The sequence below is a fragment of the Hibiscus syriacus genome, unplaced genomic scaffold, assembly GCF_006381635.1.
Source record: "Hibiscus syriacus cultivar Baekdansim isolate YM2019G1 unplaced genomic scaffold, ASM638163v2 tig00110621_pilon, whole genome shotgun sequence".
NCBI classification, from domain to species: Eukaryota; Viridiplantae; Streptophyta; class Magnoliopsida; order Malvales; family Malvaceae; genus Hibiscus; species Hibiscus syriacus.
In genome coordinates, this window is record NW_024062802.1 from 1,722,651 (window position 1) to 1,738,934 (window position 16,284).

The following is a 16,284-nucleotide window of genomic DNA, read 5'->3' on the forward strand; positions in this document are numbered from 1 at the left end:
GTGACTTCAGAAAAATTGGAGCAGACAAATGGAACTCCCAAACAGGTGGAGTTTGAATGAAGCAGAATTGTCCCAGCCAATAAAGAAACTGATGTTGACTCTCCTATGGTAGAAAAAGAGTCAGATGAAGAAGAGGTTCAGACCCAAGAACCTCCACAGCAACATGAATCAATTACATTCAGAAAGGGAAAGAGGACCATTAGACAACCTACTCGTTATGCTGATATGGTCTCTTTTGCATCACTAATTACAATTGATGACGTTCTTGCCAATTTTAATGAAGCAGTCCAAAGTTCAGAACATAAAAGGTGGAGGATCGCCATGAATAAAGAAATACAATCCCTTCAAAAGAATCAGACATGGAAACTAGCTAGTCTTCCAAAGGGAAAGAATGCAATTGGGTGCAAGTGGGTATATGCAAAGAAAGATGGATTTCCTAACAAGAATAACACCCGCTACAAAGCAAGATTGGTGGCTAAAGGCTACGCTCAAACGGAGGGAGTTGATTGTAATGAAGTATTTTCTCCAGTTGTAAAACATTTCTCTATTATAATTTTGTTGGCTTTGGTAGTGCAATTGGATTTGGAACTAGTTCAGATGGATGTAAAAACTGCATTTTTACATGGAGACTTGGATGAGGAAATCTACATGACTCAGCCAGATGGATTCAAAGTTGTTGAAAAAGAAAAGATGGTGTGCAAATTAGAAAAATCGTTGTACGGTTTGAAGCAATCTTCAAGGCAGTGGTACAAGCGATTTGACAAGTTTATGATAGGGCAGAAGTACACAAGAAGAAAATATGATCATTGTGTGTATTTACGCAAGCTACAATACGGATCATATATTTATCTTCTTCTTTATGTTGATGATATGTTGATAGCTTCCAAGAGTCAGACAGAAATTGCGAAACTAAAGACTCAATTGAACAGAGAGTTTGAGATGAAATATCTTGGTGAAGCGAAGAAGATTCTATGCATAGAGATATCAATGGATAAGAAATTGGGGAGGCTTTGTTTGTCTTAGAAAGAATATCTGAAGAAGGTACTAAAATGTTTTGGCATGAATAAGAAGTCAAAACCAGTTAGTACACCTCTTGCTCCTCATTTCAAGCTCGGTGCATCCATATCACCTAAGGATGATGCAGAACGGGAATACATGTCAAAGGTTCCATATGCAAGTGCTGTTGGTAGCTTGATGTATGCAATGGTGTGTACGAGACTCGATATTTCACAGGCAGTTAGGGTTGTGAGCAGGTATATGCATGATCTTGGAAAGGAGCATTGGCAAGCTGTGAAATGGATTCTGCGGTATATTTTGAACACCGTAAATGTTGGTTTGGTCTTTCAGCATGACAAACAATATGGCCAGTGTGTAGTTGGGTATTGTGATTCAGACTATGCAGGTGATTTGGACAAGCGTCGATCAACTACTGGTTATGTGTTTACATTTGCAAAGGCACTAGTCAGTTGGAAGTCCACTTTATAGTCAATAGTGGCTTTGTCTACTACAGAGGCAGAGTATATGGCAGTTACAAAGGCTGTGAATGAGGCAATTTGGCTTCAAGGGTTGCTTGGTGAATTGGGAATGGAACAGAAGCACATCAAAGTACATTGTGACAGTCAGAGTGCTATTCATTTAGCAAAGAACCAGGTTTACCATGCAAGGACGAAGCACGTCAATGTTCAATATCACTTTGTACGAGAGATTCTAGAAGAATGTGGAGTCATAATCCAGAAGATTCGGACCACTGAGAATCCTGCTGATATGTTGACAAAAGTGGTAACTGCGGTCAAGTTTAAACATTGTTTAGACTTGGTCAATATTTTTACAAATTGAAAGATGAATTTGCAGACACTACCGAAGATTGATTTTTGAGAGATGTGTGTGGAATTTGCCAAGGTGGAGATTTGTTGGGTTTTTGGCAAAATCCCACATTGGTTGTTTATAAGGAGGAGGGGAAATTCTTTTGTTATAAATAGAGCCCTCCTCCTCCTTAGTTTAACATCCCACAAATATAAGCCTTCTTCACTATTAAAGGCTATTAGTACTCTTTCTCTCTTTGTAATATTTCCTCTATTAGTGAAATATTATTTTAGTAGTGTTCGAGGACATATGCATCATTTTAGCCAAACCTCGTTAAATTTTGGTGTTCTCTTTTATGTCTATTTAATAGATATTGTCGGGTATAGTTGTTGTTAATTATTGTCCTATTAAAATTACTTGTCTAGGTAGTTCTGTTTAAGGAAAGTGGGTTTTAAGAGGGACCATTGTGACCCCTCCTCTTTCCTGGGAATCTATCTTGGGGTGATTTTTAGTATAATCGTTTTCACACTAGTCACCTAAATAATAGTTTTTAAGGTGAATTTGTTATTATTGGTGGAAATTAACCCGAATTCCACAACATTATCAACGTATATTCACCCCATACTTGTGATAAGAAACTTTATAAACATTCTAACCATTAAAACATTCACTACTACTAATCGGTTCACGGAATGTAAGATTACCGGCGGGAATAAGATTACTGAAAATGTTGCATTGTTGTGTTTGGTTCGTTTAGCAGAAATGTAAGATTACAGTGTTTTAGTTAAAGGAATAAAAGATTATTGGAATGTATATTTTACCAAATCGTCTTTATTATATATTTGTTTTTTAACAAGTTGAATTCTACTATAATTTTACTATACTTAATTTATATATTTTCTTTAAAAATTTTAAATTCATAAAATATATATAATTTTTTTACAAAAATGAAAAGATAAATAGGTTTAATGAAAGGGTAAAATTTTATTTTAACCCTTAAACTTCATATAAAATTCTAATTATGGATTTTTTTGTAAATCTAAAATAGTTGAAGGATAAATTTGTTTTTTAACCTTCTTAGAATTTTTTTATTCAACGACAGAAGAATTATATTTTTGAAAAAAAAATTAAGGGCATTTTAGTCCAAAACGTCGGAATGTAACAATACCTAAAGAAAGGGGGTAATCACATTCCCGATAATATACCCCCAAAATATCACTGTTGAGAATAACTTATTACCGAGGGTTAGGAATGGTTGCCAACCAAATAGGGGAATGACATTCCATTCCCCCCGTAATCCAATATGACCTGAACCAAACATCCCGAAGGGTGTGTTTGGTTAGGGGAATGTGAGATTCTCATGGGAATAGAATCCACATTCCCCCGTTTGGTTGATCGGGAATGTCATTCCCGGTAATCTTACTTACCAATAGTAGATTTTTTGGGGTATATTACTGAGAATGTCATTACCTCCCTTTCCTTAGGTATTGTTGGATTACCGTCGTTTTGGACTAAAATGCCCTTAAATTTTTTTCTTTAAAAAATATTCTTATTATGTCGTTAAATAATAAAAATTCTACGAAGGTTAAATTACAAATTTATCCTTAAACTATTTTAGATTTACAAAAAAAAAGTCTATAATTAAAATTTTATATGAAGTTCAGGGGTTAAAATAAAATTTTACCCTTTCATTAAACCTTTTTATATTTTCAATTTTGTAAAAAATTATATAAATTTTATGAATTTAATTTTTTTTAAAGAAAATATATAAATATTTTCCAACTTGTTAAGAAAACAAATATATAATAAGGACAATTTTGCCAAATATACATTCCAATAATCTTTTATTCCTTTAACCAAACACGGTAATCTTGCATTCCTGCTAATCCAACCAAACACAAAATACAACATTCCCAGTAATCATATTCTCTGGTAATCTTTTATTCCCATTGGTAATCTTTTATTCCCATTGGTAATCTTTTATTCCCATTGATAATCTTACATTCCGTGAACCAAACACACCCTAAGGGGCCATTTGGTTCGGGGAATGTGGGATTCTCATGGGAATAGAATCTGCATTCCCCTGTTTGGTTGCCTGTAATCTCATTCCCGGTAATATTTTATTACCAATAGTGAATTTTTTGGAGTATATTACCGGGAATGTCATTACACCCATTCCCTTAGGTATTATTGGATTACCGACGTTTTGGACTAAAATGCCCTTAATTTTCCCCCAATAATATCCTTCTTCTTTCATTGAATAATAAAAATTATACGAATGTTAAATTATAAATTTATCCATAAACTATTTTAGATTTACAAAAAAAAAATCTATAATTAAAATTTTATATGAAGTTCAAGGGTTAAAATAAAATTTTACCCTTTCATTAAACCTTTTTATATTTTCAATTTTGTAAAATATACATTCTTACTAAACACGGTAATCTTTCATTCCTACTAAACCAACCAAACACAAAATACAACATTCCGAGTAATCCTATTCCTGGTAATCTTTTATTCTCATGTATAATCTTACATTCCGTGAACCAAACGTACACTAAGGAGTAAGGATCTAAACGAAATACTATTTCCTATGTGTAAATAATGTTTTAATCCTTTTAAATAATTACTCGTATAAAAGTTATAATTAATAAAAAATTATATTAATATAAAATTAAAATTTTGAAAATAAGGTTTTGAATTCAAATTTTATAAGTAGAAAGAGTAGAATTCCAATCCAAGGCTTTATATAAGAAACAAGTAATTTATATTATCTTTCATAGAACCTGTTACAGTTTATTGGTCAACAAAATCTCAATTAATTCTTTGGTTAGAATATTTCTCTTAAACAGTGTTTTTTTAAAAACAATTACTCTCTTTCCTATGTCAGTTTATGCTTTTGTGATGGTTATTTCTTTTTACTTTTTTATATTTATTTATTTAAATAAATGAAAATTTTGATTTAATTAATTTATAAAGTAAAGTACATAAATAATTCCTCGATTATAGTTTATTGTTTTGTCGAGTCAATTGACTATTAAAGATTACAAAAAAATTCCCTAACTATAGAGCATTGATTTGTTGAGTCCATCGACTATTAAAGTTAAAATAGACACTCAATTATTTATATGTTTAAAACTGGGTTTTTTCGTTAAAGAAGTAATTGTCGTCAGTGCTAAAGGTTAACATACTAATTAAGATATGATAAAACCTAATTTAAAAAATTGTTTGAGTTGTATAGTTGTTTGATATTTTAGGATCATATTTTATCATATTATAATCAGTAGGATAACGTTTGACTCAAATGTCGCCAATATTTTAATAAAAAATGACGAGTTTGGAGCATATGAACAATCAAATGACCATTATGTAATTTTTAATAATCGGAGGATCACTTTATAAATTTTAATAATAGAAAACTCAACAAAGCAACACCACTTAGTAGAGGGCTATTTATATACTTTACCCTAATTAATTTAATACGAATAGTGAAAATCAAAACTTTTTATTTGAAAACTAATAAGATTGAACCAATTTTTAAAAAAAATTAAATTAAAATTTTGTTTAATATACATTAATGGTGTTTTTCCCGAAAAATCATCGGTGATCAGTATATTTACCGATCTAACACCGGTCAGATTATATTTCTCGATCTAACACCCGTAGCAGTAAAGCACGCCCCCTGCCCCGCGTTATATGCTGATTTGGCGTCACGTGGGGTATAGCGCCCCACTGTATCGCGCTATACGCTGATATGGGTTACACATGTGTATAACGCGCCCCTTGATCCGCGCTATATGCCACGTAGGGGTATAGCGCGGATCAGGGACCACGCTATACGCCATGTAGGGCTATAGCGCGGCCGCGCTATACCGGAATTATATTTAATGCGGTCTCTGGTCCGCACTATATCTTTTATGAATAATTACATATAGCGCGGTGCAGGTACCGCGCCTTATATGGTTATAAATACACTCCTCCGCCGGTTAAGTTTCTCACATCTCTCCTCTCAACTTATAAATTAATACAACAATTCCGTCAACGAGTAATAATTCATGCAATCTTCTCATATTTGATTTAGAAGTTCATGCGATTTTTCGTTATAAGGTAATTTTGTTATAATTTTTTAATTATACTTATTGTTTATTATCATTATTTGAAAAAATATTATACTAATTATTTTCAATTAATTTTTATGTTTGTAAAATTGAAAATCGAGAGCATACGTCGAAATAGTTTTACGGTGCAGGTAATAATATAATATTATATTATTTAAATTATTTACGTTGATATGTAAAAAATCTATTGTGTTATATTTTCGTTCATATATAATTTATTTAATCAGGTTTGTTTTAGTTATTTTTTTTGCAGATATAATATTGACGCACTTTTAAACTCAAAAAATGGCGCGACTTTCAACTATTGTTTATTATGATGGTGAAATTCGAGAAGATGAAACCGACGTTTTCGTATCAAATGAGTGTGTTAAAATATCATTCAAGAGAAACATAACTCTTGAGGAGCTGATAACAAAGATTTCGGGGAAGATTCATGTTGAAAGTAGTAGAAGAATGTCGTCGTTGCAGTACAGATTTCCAACATCATTGTTGTCATTAACTTATATAGCGTTCGAACTTTCGAACAATGATGATGTTCAAATGATGGTTGAAGCTCAAAGTAATTATTCAGACGCTGCTATTGAGATGTATGCATATTTTGTTCAAGTGCGTGCTGTTCGGGGTCAATCATTAAGCTCCTACTATGGGCTGGCTGAACATGTTGATCAAGTTGACAGCCTGACTACAGTAACGTGTAATGATATTAATACCATAATGGGGAGACATTCATCCGCAACTCCTTATGATATGTACCAAGGTGGGTCCACGAACAATTCGTATGGCAACACTGCGTCCAGTTCAAGGGGAAGACATTCATCTGCAAATTTCTTTGACCTTAATATGGAGATGTCATCGACGCAACAATCTGTGCAGTTTTCATTTGACACGATGGCTTCAAGCTCCAGGGGGAGACATTCGACTGCGAGCTTTTTCGATCTCAATGTCGATATGCCTTCTAGTTCAAGGGGAAGACATGCAAGTAGTAGGTTCATCGACCTAAATGTGGAGCGCATGGAGGAACCATCATCTCCACCAGAAGAACCGCTTCGTGAGCCTGGTGTGGATGGTGCTGAGACTGGACTATACATTCACCCAGAATCACTGCAATTCAACTCCGATGATGATGATGTAGATGAAGTTCCAGGAAATGTGACACAAACTGACCCTCCTGCATACATGTATGAAGTTGATTATGGTGCAATATACGGGCCAGAATTTACGGATATGCCTCATCTCGGTGACTATGGATATTACTCATCAATAAATAATGGTGAGTTATCTTTAGGCATATAATTTTCAAGCAAAGAAGGAGCGATGATGGCTATAAAAATTACAATATTCGTAATTCTGTTCAGTCCAGAGTCAACCGATCGACGACCGAAAAATATGTATGCTATTATGCCCGACGCGAAAACGGATGTAATTGGATGGTTCGCGTATCGAAAATGAAGAGGAAAAACAACATATGGGAATTAACAGTATACAACGGTCCTCACACATGTTGTGATGGAGGGGTTAACCAAGATCATCCCAACTTGGACTTTGAAATGATATGCCAAGCCATCATGCCCATGGTAAAAGCAAGCTCTTGTTGATTTCAGCTATACAATCGCAGTATGGGTACACTGTCTCCTATAAAAAAGCTTGGTTGGCAAAATAAAATGCCATTGTCAAACTTCATGGCGAATGGGATGCATCTTACAACGAACTTCCAGGTTGGTTTAGGCTGGTGCGGACGTTGAATCCTGGGACAATTGTGGACTTCGAAACCTCCTATGCATACCATAATGATCGAGTTCTTCGCGATCGAAGCCAATTCTACCGGGTTTTTTAGAGTTACCCACAGTGCGTTAATGCTGCCAAATACTGCAAGCCTGTGGTCCGGATCGACGAGACTTTCTTGTATGGAAAATACAAGCAAGTTTTATTATTGGCAGTTGTCCAAGATGGTAATCGCAACATTCTTCCAGTTGTTTTTGCTCTTGTCAAAGGAGAAGATACAGATTCTTGGGTTTTTTTCCTCTGAAATTTACGTGCACATGTTATCACGAAGGAAAACATCTGTGTCATTTCAGATCACGGAGCTGGGATCAAAGCAGCAATGGAGTCTTTGGGTCCAATGTGGCAACCACTCTTTGTCCAACATAGGTATTGTCTCCGACACATTGCTGCGAACTATCATGGAAGATACAAGAAGAATGATGAGCATCAATTAATTGTGCGCATGGGTAAGTGAAAGCAAGTTAGTAAGTTTTACATTTTTGATCATTTTAATTTTGTAAAGAAAGCAAGTTAGTAAGCTATACATTTTTTGATCAGGTTACGAACTACTTCCTCGAACGTTTGAATCAATGCTTCAAGATTTGCGGGCGAAGAACGAGGAAGGATACGATTACATCAGCCTCATTGATAAAGAAATGTGGACGAACGCATATGATGGTGGATATCGATATGGACACATGACGACCAACTTGGATGAGGCAATCAATTCAACCTTAAATGGTGCACGTCACTTACCTGTAGCGGCTTTGGTAAAAACTATATATTTTCGTTTGGGGGTGCTTTTTGCGAAGCTCGAGGGACAAGCTCAAACCTGGATGCAAGGCGGTCATGTCTATTACCCTAGATTAGTTGCAGATCTACAGAAAAAAATTGCTGCATCAAATGGAATGTTTGTAACAAGCTTCTCTAGAAGGCATGAAATGTTTCGTGTCACAGAGTTGTCGCGACCTCTTCAAGGGATTGAAGCTGTGTCGTTAAGAGTAAATCTAAGGGACAGAACGTGCGACTGCGGGTTTTTTCAAGCTCTGAAGTATCCATGCTCTCATGTGATAGCAGCTTGCTCGCACACACGTCAATACTATAACCATTTTGTGGATCTCGTATACCTATTATCTAAAGTTTTTAAGGTATATGAATTTGAGTTTCCCCCCATAGGTAATGACAAAGACCCTGATGAGGTTCAAGATTGGCTTCCGATTGTACTATATTCGAGTTCATTGAGGGAGCGTGGTCGTCCAAAATCCAATTGAATTCATTGCGAGGTGCTTCCGGAATTGGTTGAAAACAACCAAACTGCCGGAGCACGTGATCAGTGGAGTGCCACTCGACGGTCGCATAACATATCAGAGGGACCATCGCCATCCAAACATCTTATGGACCCCTCAACTCAGGTGGGATCACCGCCCTCACATCATCAGTAGAATATGGCACCCATTCAAACTAAAACAAATAATATATAATTTTTATCAAAATAATAATCTAATTATATAACTATAATCTAAAATCGATTTTTAAACATTAAAATTTATACTTGTGTGCCAGCCTTCTGATCGATTAGCACCCTAATTTTTTCTAAATCATCAGGTAGCTCCTAATGATTTTTCCTATCAGTAGACCACATATTCAAGGAAAAAAATTATTATACGCTGTATAAAATTATTAATATACAAAATCAGTTTTATAATTACCTCAAAAGTAGTGGAAATACGAATGAGTTCTTCACAACGGGACATAAAAAGGGTAATCGATACCATGCCCAAGACTGCAACAGTAGGAGACATCCGCTGATAGCATTACGCCTGTAGTCAATGGCTCCACACATCTCCATGTACAGCAAAGACAAATCTGCCGAGCCCCAACTGAATGATTCGGCGAGACGAAAGTCTCTAAGATGTCGCAACCACATGCAGTGAACTAGATTGCGTGATTTATCCGGCATCAGCAACCCTCCTATCAACTGCAATATGTATGCCCGTGCATATATCTTAACCTCATCCTCAGAGGCGTCTGCGCTCAATACCCGAAAATTGGCATCTAACCAATTTAACGGTATCCTACCTCCGATAAAACTTTCCGGGACACGTCCTAGATTATCCCGGCACAAAGTAGTCCAAAAACCGGAAGTTATCCCTGATATCACATCTCCATCCACCGGAAGCCCCCAGGTGCATAGAAACATCCTCAAGCGTGATCGTGCACTCTCTGCACGGAAAATGGAATGTGTGGGTCTCTAGCCTCCACCGCTCTACTAAGGCAGAAATAAGGTCTGGTTCTATCTTACAGTGACCCTGATATCTACTTATGTAACCAAATCCAGCCTCTACTAAATACGACAAGACACAACTATGTAACACTAACTTAAGATTCCTAATAAAAGGATCTAATATACGGTACTTCTCCTAAAAATAAATAATTACAAAAATTAATTCTTAATCTAATAATCATGCATTAAATAAATCAACTAATTATTACTAATAATTTAAATTAAATTAAAACGTTAAAATGTTACCGTATCAGCAAAGTGTCGAGATATATGATTTCCATTCAAGCGAAGTAGACTGTCTTCCATTATATATCTGCAAAAAAATTATATTAGTAAAATACTTAAATAAATTAAATACATAATATTAAAAATATTATAAAATATACCTTAAACAGAGAGAGTATTTGAGAGAAATTGAGAAAATTTGAGAGAATTTGGTGTGATGAAAGTGATCGAGGATGGGGGTTTTTATAGGAAGGATTGGGGTGTGAACGGGTAGGTAATTAAAGGTATAGCGCGACCCATGTACCGCGATATACCTCACGTGTCAGATAACCAGGTATAGCGCGGCCCCTACGTAACGTATAGCGCGGATCAGGGGCGCACTATATACACGTGTAACTCATGTCAGCGTATAGCGCGGTACAGAGGGCGCTATACCCCACGTGATGCCAAATCAACATATAGCGCGGGACAAGAGACGCGCTTTAGTACTACGGGTATTAATTAAAAATATAATTTAATCGATATTAAATCGATAAATATACCAATTACTTGTTATTTTTCGAGAAAAACATAATACATTAATAGTATGCGTTATCATAAATCAATCTTATAGTCAAACAAAACGTAATATCAAAGCACGATCATCTTCAAATTAACGGGGGGGGGGGGAATTCTGTCTTCAACAGAAAGCACTCCCCCCAATCACTGTTAATCCCCAAGAAAAATACCAATACTGTTAATAAAAAAAAAGTAGTGGTAGCACTACAGAAAATAAATAGAAATCAATAATGTTGTTCGGTAATATCTCATATACATCTCCAAGTCAAAGACCCTTCACTGGTTCTTCCCCTTTTAGGCCATTCGCCGCCTTCACGCCCAAATTTTGCTTCCTTCCAAGCGATCTCATTTCTAAAAAAAAAATCAAAATTTTATCACATGAAATTCAGTGTTGTTGTTATGATCTAAGCACAAACAAAGTTGAGTTTTTTTTTTTGGGTTCTCTTTTGTTTTTCTGTTGTGTAACGCCATGAAGGGATCTTTTTCCAGGAAATTAAAGATCTTCAGCTTTGTTTTCCCATGTATTATTTTGCCAGCACTTGTTTTCTCAGCCGTTGTGGAAGATGATCTGAAGTGCCTGGAAGGCGTCAAGAATTCTCTAAATGACCCAGATGGGAAGCTAAGTTCATGGAATTTCAACAACAATTCCGTTGGTTTTATATGCAAATTCGTCGGTGTTTCTTGTTGGAATGAACAAGAGAACCGACTCTTAAATCTCCAGCTCCGAGACATGAAGCTCTCAGGACTGCTACCTCAATCTTTAGAGTACTGTCGGAGTTTACAGAGCTTGGATCTGTCGGCCAACAGACTTTCCGGTACGATCCCTCACCAGATATGTTCTTGGTTACCTTATTTAGTAACCCTTGATTTGTCTAGCAATGATCTGTATGGCTCGATTCCCCCTGAGTTATCAAATTGTGCTTACCTGAATAATTTGATATTGTCGAACAATAGGATTTCGGGTTCAATCCCGTATCAATTATCTAGTTTAAGTAGGCTGAAGAAGTTTTCTGTAGTGAACAATGATTTATCGGGTGCTATTCCTTCATCGTTTGAGAATAGTGATAAGGCAGATTTTGCTGGGAATAGTGATCTTTGTGGGGGTCCTCTTGGAAAGTGTGGGGGTATGAGTAAGAGGAATTTAGCCATTATAATTGCAGCTGGTGTTTTTGGTGCAGCGGCTTCAATGTTGTTGGCATTTGGGGTTTGGTGGTGGATCCATTTGAGAGGAGTAAGTAGGAGGAAAAAAGGGTTTTTTGGAAGAGGAGATGATACCAGTTGGGTTGAGAGACTTAGGGCTCATAAATTGACTCAAGTTTCACTGTTCCAGAAGCCACTTGTGAAGGTTAAATTGGCTGAGTTAATGGCTGCAACCAACAATTTCAGTGCAGAGAACATCATAGTTTCGACCAGAACCGGAACTACCTATAAGGCTGTGCTCCCTGATGGATCAGCCCTTGCGATCAAGAGGTTGACTGCTTGTAAGCTCAGTGAGAAGCAGTTTCGATGGGAGATGAATAGATTAGGCCAACTTAGGCATCCGAATTTGACACCCCTTTTGGGGTTTTGTGTGGTTGAGGAAGAGAAGCTGCTGGTTTTTAAGCATATGTCAAACGGGACCTTGTATTCCTTTTACATGAAAGCGTTGCTGTTGTAGATTGGCCGACTAGGTTTCAGATAGGTTTGGGTGCAGCCAGGGGTCTAGCTTGGCTGCACCATGGGTGTCAACCTCCGATTCTGCAGCAGAACATATGTTCCAATGTGATTCTGATCGATGAGGACTTTGATGCTAGGATAGTGGACTTTGGATTGGCAAGCCTCATGACTTATTCCAATGTTAATGAAACTAGTTTTGCGAAAAGGGATATAGGTGAATCGGGTTATATAGCACCAGAGAGTTCAAGCACCATGGTTGCTTCGATGAAATCCGATGTCTACAGCTTTGGTGTCGTGCTTTTCGAATTGGTAACTAGGCAAAAGCCCCTAGAGGTCAATGCAGGTGAAGAAGGATTCAAAGGTGATTTGGTGAATTGGGTAAATCATCTCTCCAACTCTGGTAGGATCAAAGACGCCATCGACAAAGATCTCTGCGGAAAAGGCCATGATGAAGAAATTCTGCAGTTCCTCAAAATTGCATGCAACTGCATGGCTACTCAGCCAAAGAACAGATGGTCCATGTTCAAGGTTTATCAGTCATTGCAAACCATGGCCGAGAAAAAAGGTTTTTCAGAACAGTTTGATGATTTCCCTCTGATTTTCAATGACCAAGATAATGAATCAATGTAGAGTTGTGTTTTTGTATCTGTTATAAAAGTTTGTATGATACCAATAAACATGTTAAACTGTTGGTTCTCGCATCTTCAAGATATGTATTTGTTTTGTACCTTTGCTTTCTTGATGAAACTAATACCGATTGCTTCGACATATGATTCATATTTGTTTGTTTTCATTGTTGTGTCTTGTTTTCATTTCCTCTCATGGAAGGGAAAAAAGAAGGAATTTGCTTCAAACTCTGCAGCATTTACTCCTTTTGGAGTTTATTCTTGTTGTGAAGGGAAGAACAAAATAGAGATGATACAATAATAACTAATAACCATCTTCAGTATAATGTATGGCATTCCACAGTAAAAAGATACAAATCCTCCGATATGCTTTTGTGCATTGAGCATAACTCAAAGATGTCTTTATATACGGTTATTAAAAAGGTAACTATTGATCTATAAAAAGCCTGGGAACAGCCAGGAAAGAACTTTCTACAACGAGCATACCTTACAACTCTTCCGACAGTATCCGTAAGCATCTTCAGAACCCACCATATAAGCAGGGTTCTTTTCACACTCGCCGGTTGAAGACCAGACAGGGCAGTTCTCGTTTTCGACAACACAATCACTGTTTTTGGAATGTCTCTTTGATACATCGAAAGATCTGACGTGGATCCACTTTGTTGCAGACCATTTTTCACCCTTTATCACCGGGCAACTTCCATGCAAACTGTCGGAATCAGGTGTTGCATCAAGATGAAGACTGAAGAACAGTAAAGCATCGCCTTTTCTGGGTTTCACTGCAAGGACGACCAGTACAATAGTGTCAGATACTGAGGATTATAAAAATGGTTGATAATTATATGGTTGGATTTGTAACGCAACAATTTTATACCAGAACAATTAAATAAAAAGCTAGGAGCATGATACAGAAGTTTCGTATGAATCTGGAGAATTCATTGGAATACAGATCACAAGCCAATCATACTGAGTGGGATAATATTCGGAAAAAAAATAATCAGAAACATTATTTCACTGCTATATCAAAGAGTATCAAGATCAAAATGGACTTTAAATCAAATAAAAGAACTTACTTTTATATTCATATACTTGTTCACTCAAGTGAGATTTTATCAGTTGGAATCATAACAATTTTTTATTGACAGGTTCATAATAATACCTGCATATCCATTTTTGGCACAATCTGACCAGCTTTCGTCCTTGAGCTGAGTAAGTTTTCCTACATAAAAGCAAATTGATGAGTGATGAACAAAACAAAATGAACAATGACAGACTTATCCCAAAAAAAATGAACAATGACAGAATAGGAAGAAAGCCAGCATGAAAAAGAAATTCACAGTCAAATGTTTACCTCAGAATTCGGAAACACGGTTTCCCCACCACTCTCAACATCAGACAAATACATGAGTACAGTGGCAATACGGTGACCACCCAGCTCTTGGTTAGCCTTGTCATGAAAATAATCGAAATGTGGCTCATACTTCTGACCATGCTCGTAGTGTAGTATTTGCATGGATTCCCCATTCTCTGTTTGGGGTTCCGTATTAAAGTAAGATGATAAAATATCTTTCCACAGATTAAGAAATTGTAGAGAGTAATAACGAGCAACCAACAAAACATACCTACTGGAAGGAAGGTCCATGCAGCAATCCTGGCTTCAATATCAGCAACTATTTCATCCTTCAGATGAGAAATAGAGGACATCACATAAGCATTTGAACTTCAAGAACAAGCACATACAACACTTTCCAAACATGGTCCATAAACGTAAACAATTAGAATCTGTTAGCATTAAGTAAACAATCTCTAAACTAAATGGAACATGTAATTGATGCCAATCATGATTGCATCCATGGGAGCAATCATAAGTAAAACTCTTTTCAAAATTTCTTTCTTTTAAATTGAGTAACAAACTATCCACAAGGCTTAAGCTGATAAGATAGAACATTACTATTATACTTAAATTTCAAAACTGAACCTCACTACAAGCAGGATGAATGATTAATGCATTCGCAAGTGAACCAAAGTGAAGATAAAATCTATGAGGAAAGCATTTATCGGGATTCAAAATTGAGAGTTCTAATACAATGCAAGAGGAAATCAATTATCCCAAATGCATAAACTACTATATTTAACATCCAATACATTCAACGAAGAAAAGGATTCTTTTGGTAAAGAGGCTGCCCTATTATTAAGTGTGAATGAATCACGAAGGGAAAAACACAGCCAGTGCATCATCTGTGACAAACTACCATCCAAAAACTGGTTATTTATGAAGAACACAGAAACCACGAAATTAATATATATACAAAAAAGGGTAATTGACTGCACAACTCTATAGGAATTGGGACTTGGTTTAGCATTTCTCAGTTATACTTTGCAGCAAAACTTTGCTTTTGGAGCTAATAAAATTCTTATCAAAAAGGGGGAAAGGGTAATTCACAATACATGAGCTTTCTGAAGAAACATGCCAGAGCTGGTTCGAACTTCACTGTCAATGCTTTCTCCTGATTCATTATCAGCCACCATTGATTTCTCTAATTTATCTTTTGCCTGAAATTCATTCATTTTTTTATTAAAAAAGGGTTAAAATCACAAATCGATATTCTTCAACAAACAAGTAAAAAAAAATGTTAATTACCAGAGTAATAAGGTGATCACATTCCTCACTTGATAAAAACCCTTTATAAATAAAAGCCCTGCAAAAAAAGAAAAGAAAAGAAACCCAATAAATTCCACAGGGAAAAAATTATAAAATGCAGAAAGGAAGAGAAAAATTAGATCTACCTAGGGTGCCAAGAGAGTTCAGTAACACGAGTGGGATCAAGGGGAACAGAAGAAGTTCCTCTTTTCATTTGAAGAACCGATCCATAGATCTCAGCTGAACCGGCACAGAGATGAAGGGAAATAAGAAGAAAGAACCCGAGAAAATTCCAACAATCCATCACCGAAAAAACAAAGAATCCTTTGTCTAATAGAACAACAGCGATGACGACTTCCAAGACTCGGCCTTGGACTTCTATTAACTTAATGTTTGTTGCTTAGTGGAAATGCCAAAATGCGGAAAAAATCTGGAAGTTTATTTTTCTGGGTAAAGTATAGTAATGGTCACTGAACATTTCTGAAGCTTGCATTTAGGTCCCCTAACTTTTAAAACTTGCAATACAGTCCCTCAATATTTATTCCGTTTGCAATATGGTCCCCAACTTAAATCACTATTAGAAAATTAGGGTAAATTATATAAACGGTCATT

The 16,284-nt window shown here is 36.1% G+C and overlaps 1 protein-coding gene and 1 pseudogene across 3 annotated transcripts; one reads left to right on the forward strand and one right to left on the reverse strand.

The window, feature by feature from the left end:
• The first annotated feature begins 11,133 nt into the window (after positions 1 to 11,133).
• On the forward strand, positions 11,134 to 13,052 carry LOC120136113 (annotated as a pseudogene).
• Positions 13,053 to 13,430: 378 nt separating this feature from the next.
• LOC120135984 (probable prolyl 4-hydroxylase 7) lies at positions 13,431 to 16,016 on the reverse strand. 3 transcript variants are annotated; one of them, XR_005517296.1, is made up of 8 exons: positions 15,819 to 16,016; positions 15,673 to 15,730; positions 15,480 to 15,584; positions 14,654 to 14,711; positions 14,383 to 14,558; positions 14,191 to 14,250; positions 13,941 to 14,045; positions 13,711 to 13,810 (listed from the first exon to the last, which is right to left on the reverse strand). XR_005517296.1 is itself a non-coding variant. In XM_039152108.1 (7 exons), the coding sequence occupies exons 1-7, from the start codon at positions 15,974 to 15,976 to the stop codon at positions 13,503 to 13,505; spliced, it is 924 nt and encodes a 307-aa protein (XP_039008039.1). In that variant the 5' UTR covers positions 15,977 to 16,016; the 3' UTR covers positions 13,431 to 13,502. The 3 variants fall into 3 exon arrangements, 2 of the variants coding, with proteins under 2 accessions (XP_039008039.1, XP_039008040.1); XM_039152108.1 differs by lacking the exon at positions 13,941 to 14,045 and having other exon boundaries at positions 13,431 to 13,810; positions 14,382 to 14,558; XM_039152109.1 differs by lacking the exon at positions 13,711 to 13,810 and having other exon boundaries at positions 13,849 to 14,045; positions 14,191 to 14,251.
• Between the last annotated feature and the right edge of the window lie 268 nt (positions 16,017 to 16,284).

What these genes read in the sequence shown, in the direction of transcription:
- LOC120135984 (XM_039152108.1), bottom strand. Translation starts at nt 15,976, where the DNA reads ATGGATTGTTGGAATTTTCTCGGGTTCTTTCTTCTTATTTCCCTTCAT. An exon ending in TGTTTCTTCAGAAAGCTCAT is followed by an intron (nt 14,712 to 15,479) that starts GTATTGTGAATT and finishes TCTCATCTGAAG; the next exon opens with GATGAAATAGTTGCTGATAT. An exon ending in TGCCAAAAATGGATATGCAG is followed by an intron (nt 13,811 to 14,190) that starts GTATTATTATGA and finishes TCGTCCTTGCAG; the next exon opens with TGAAACCCAGAAAAGGCGAT.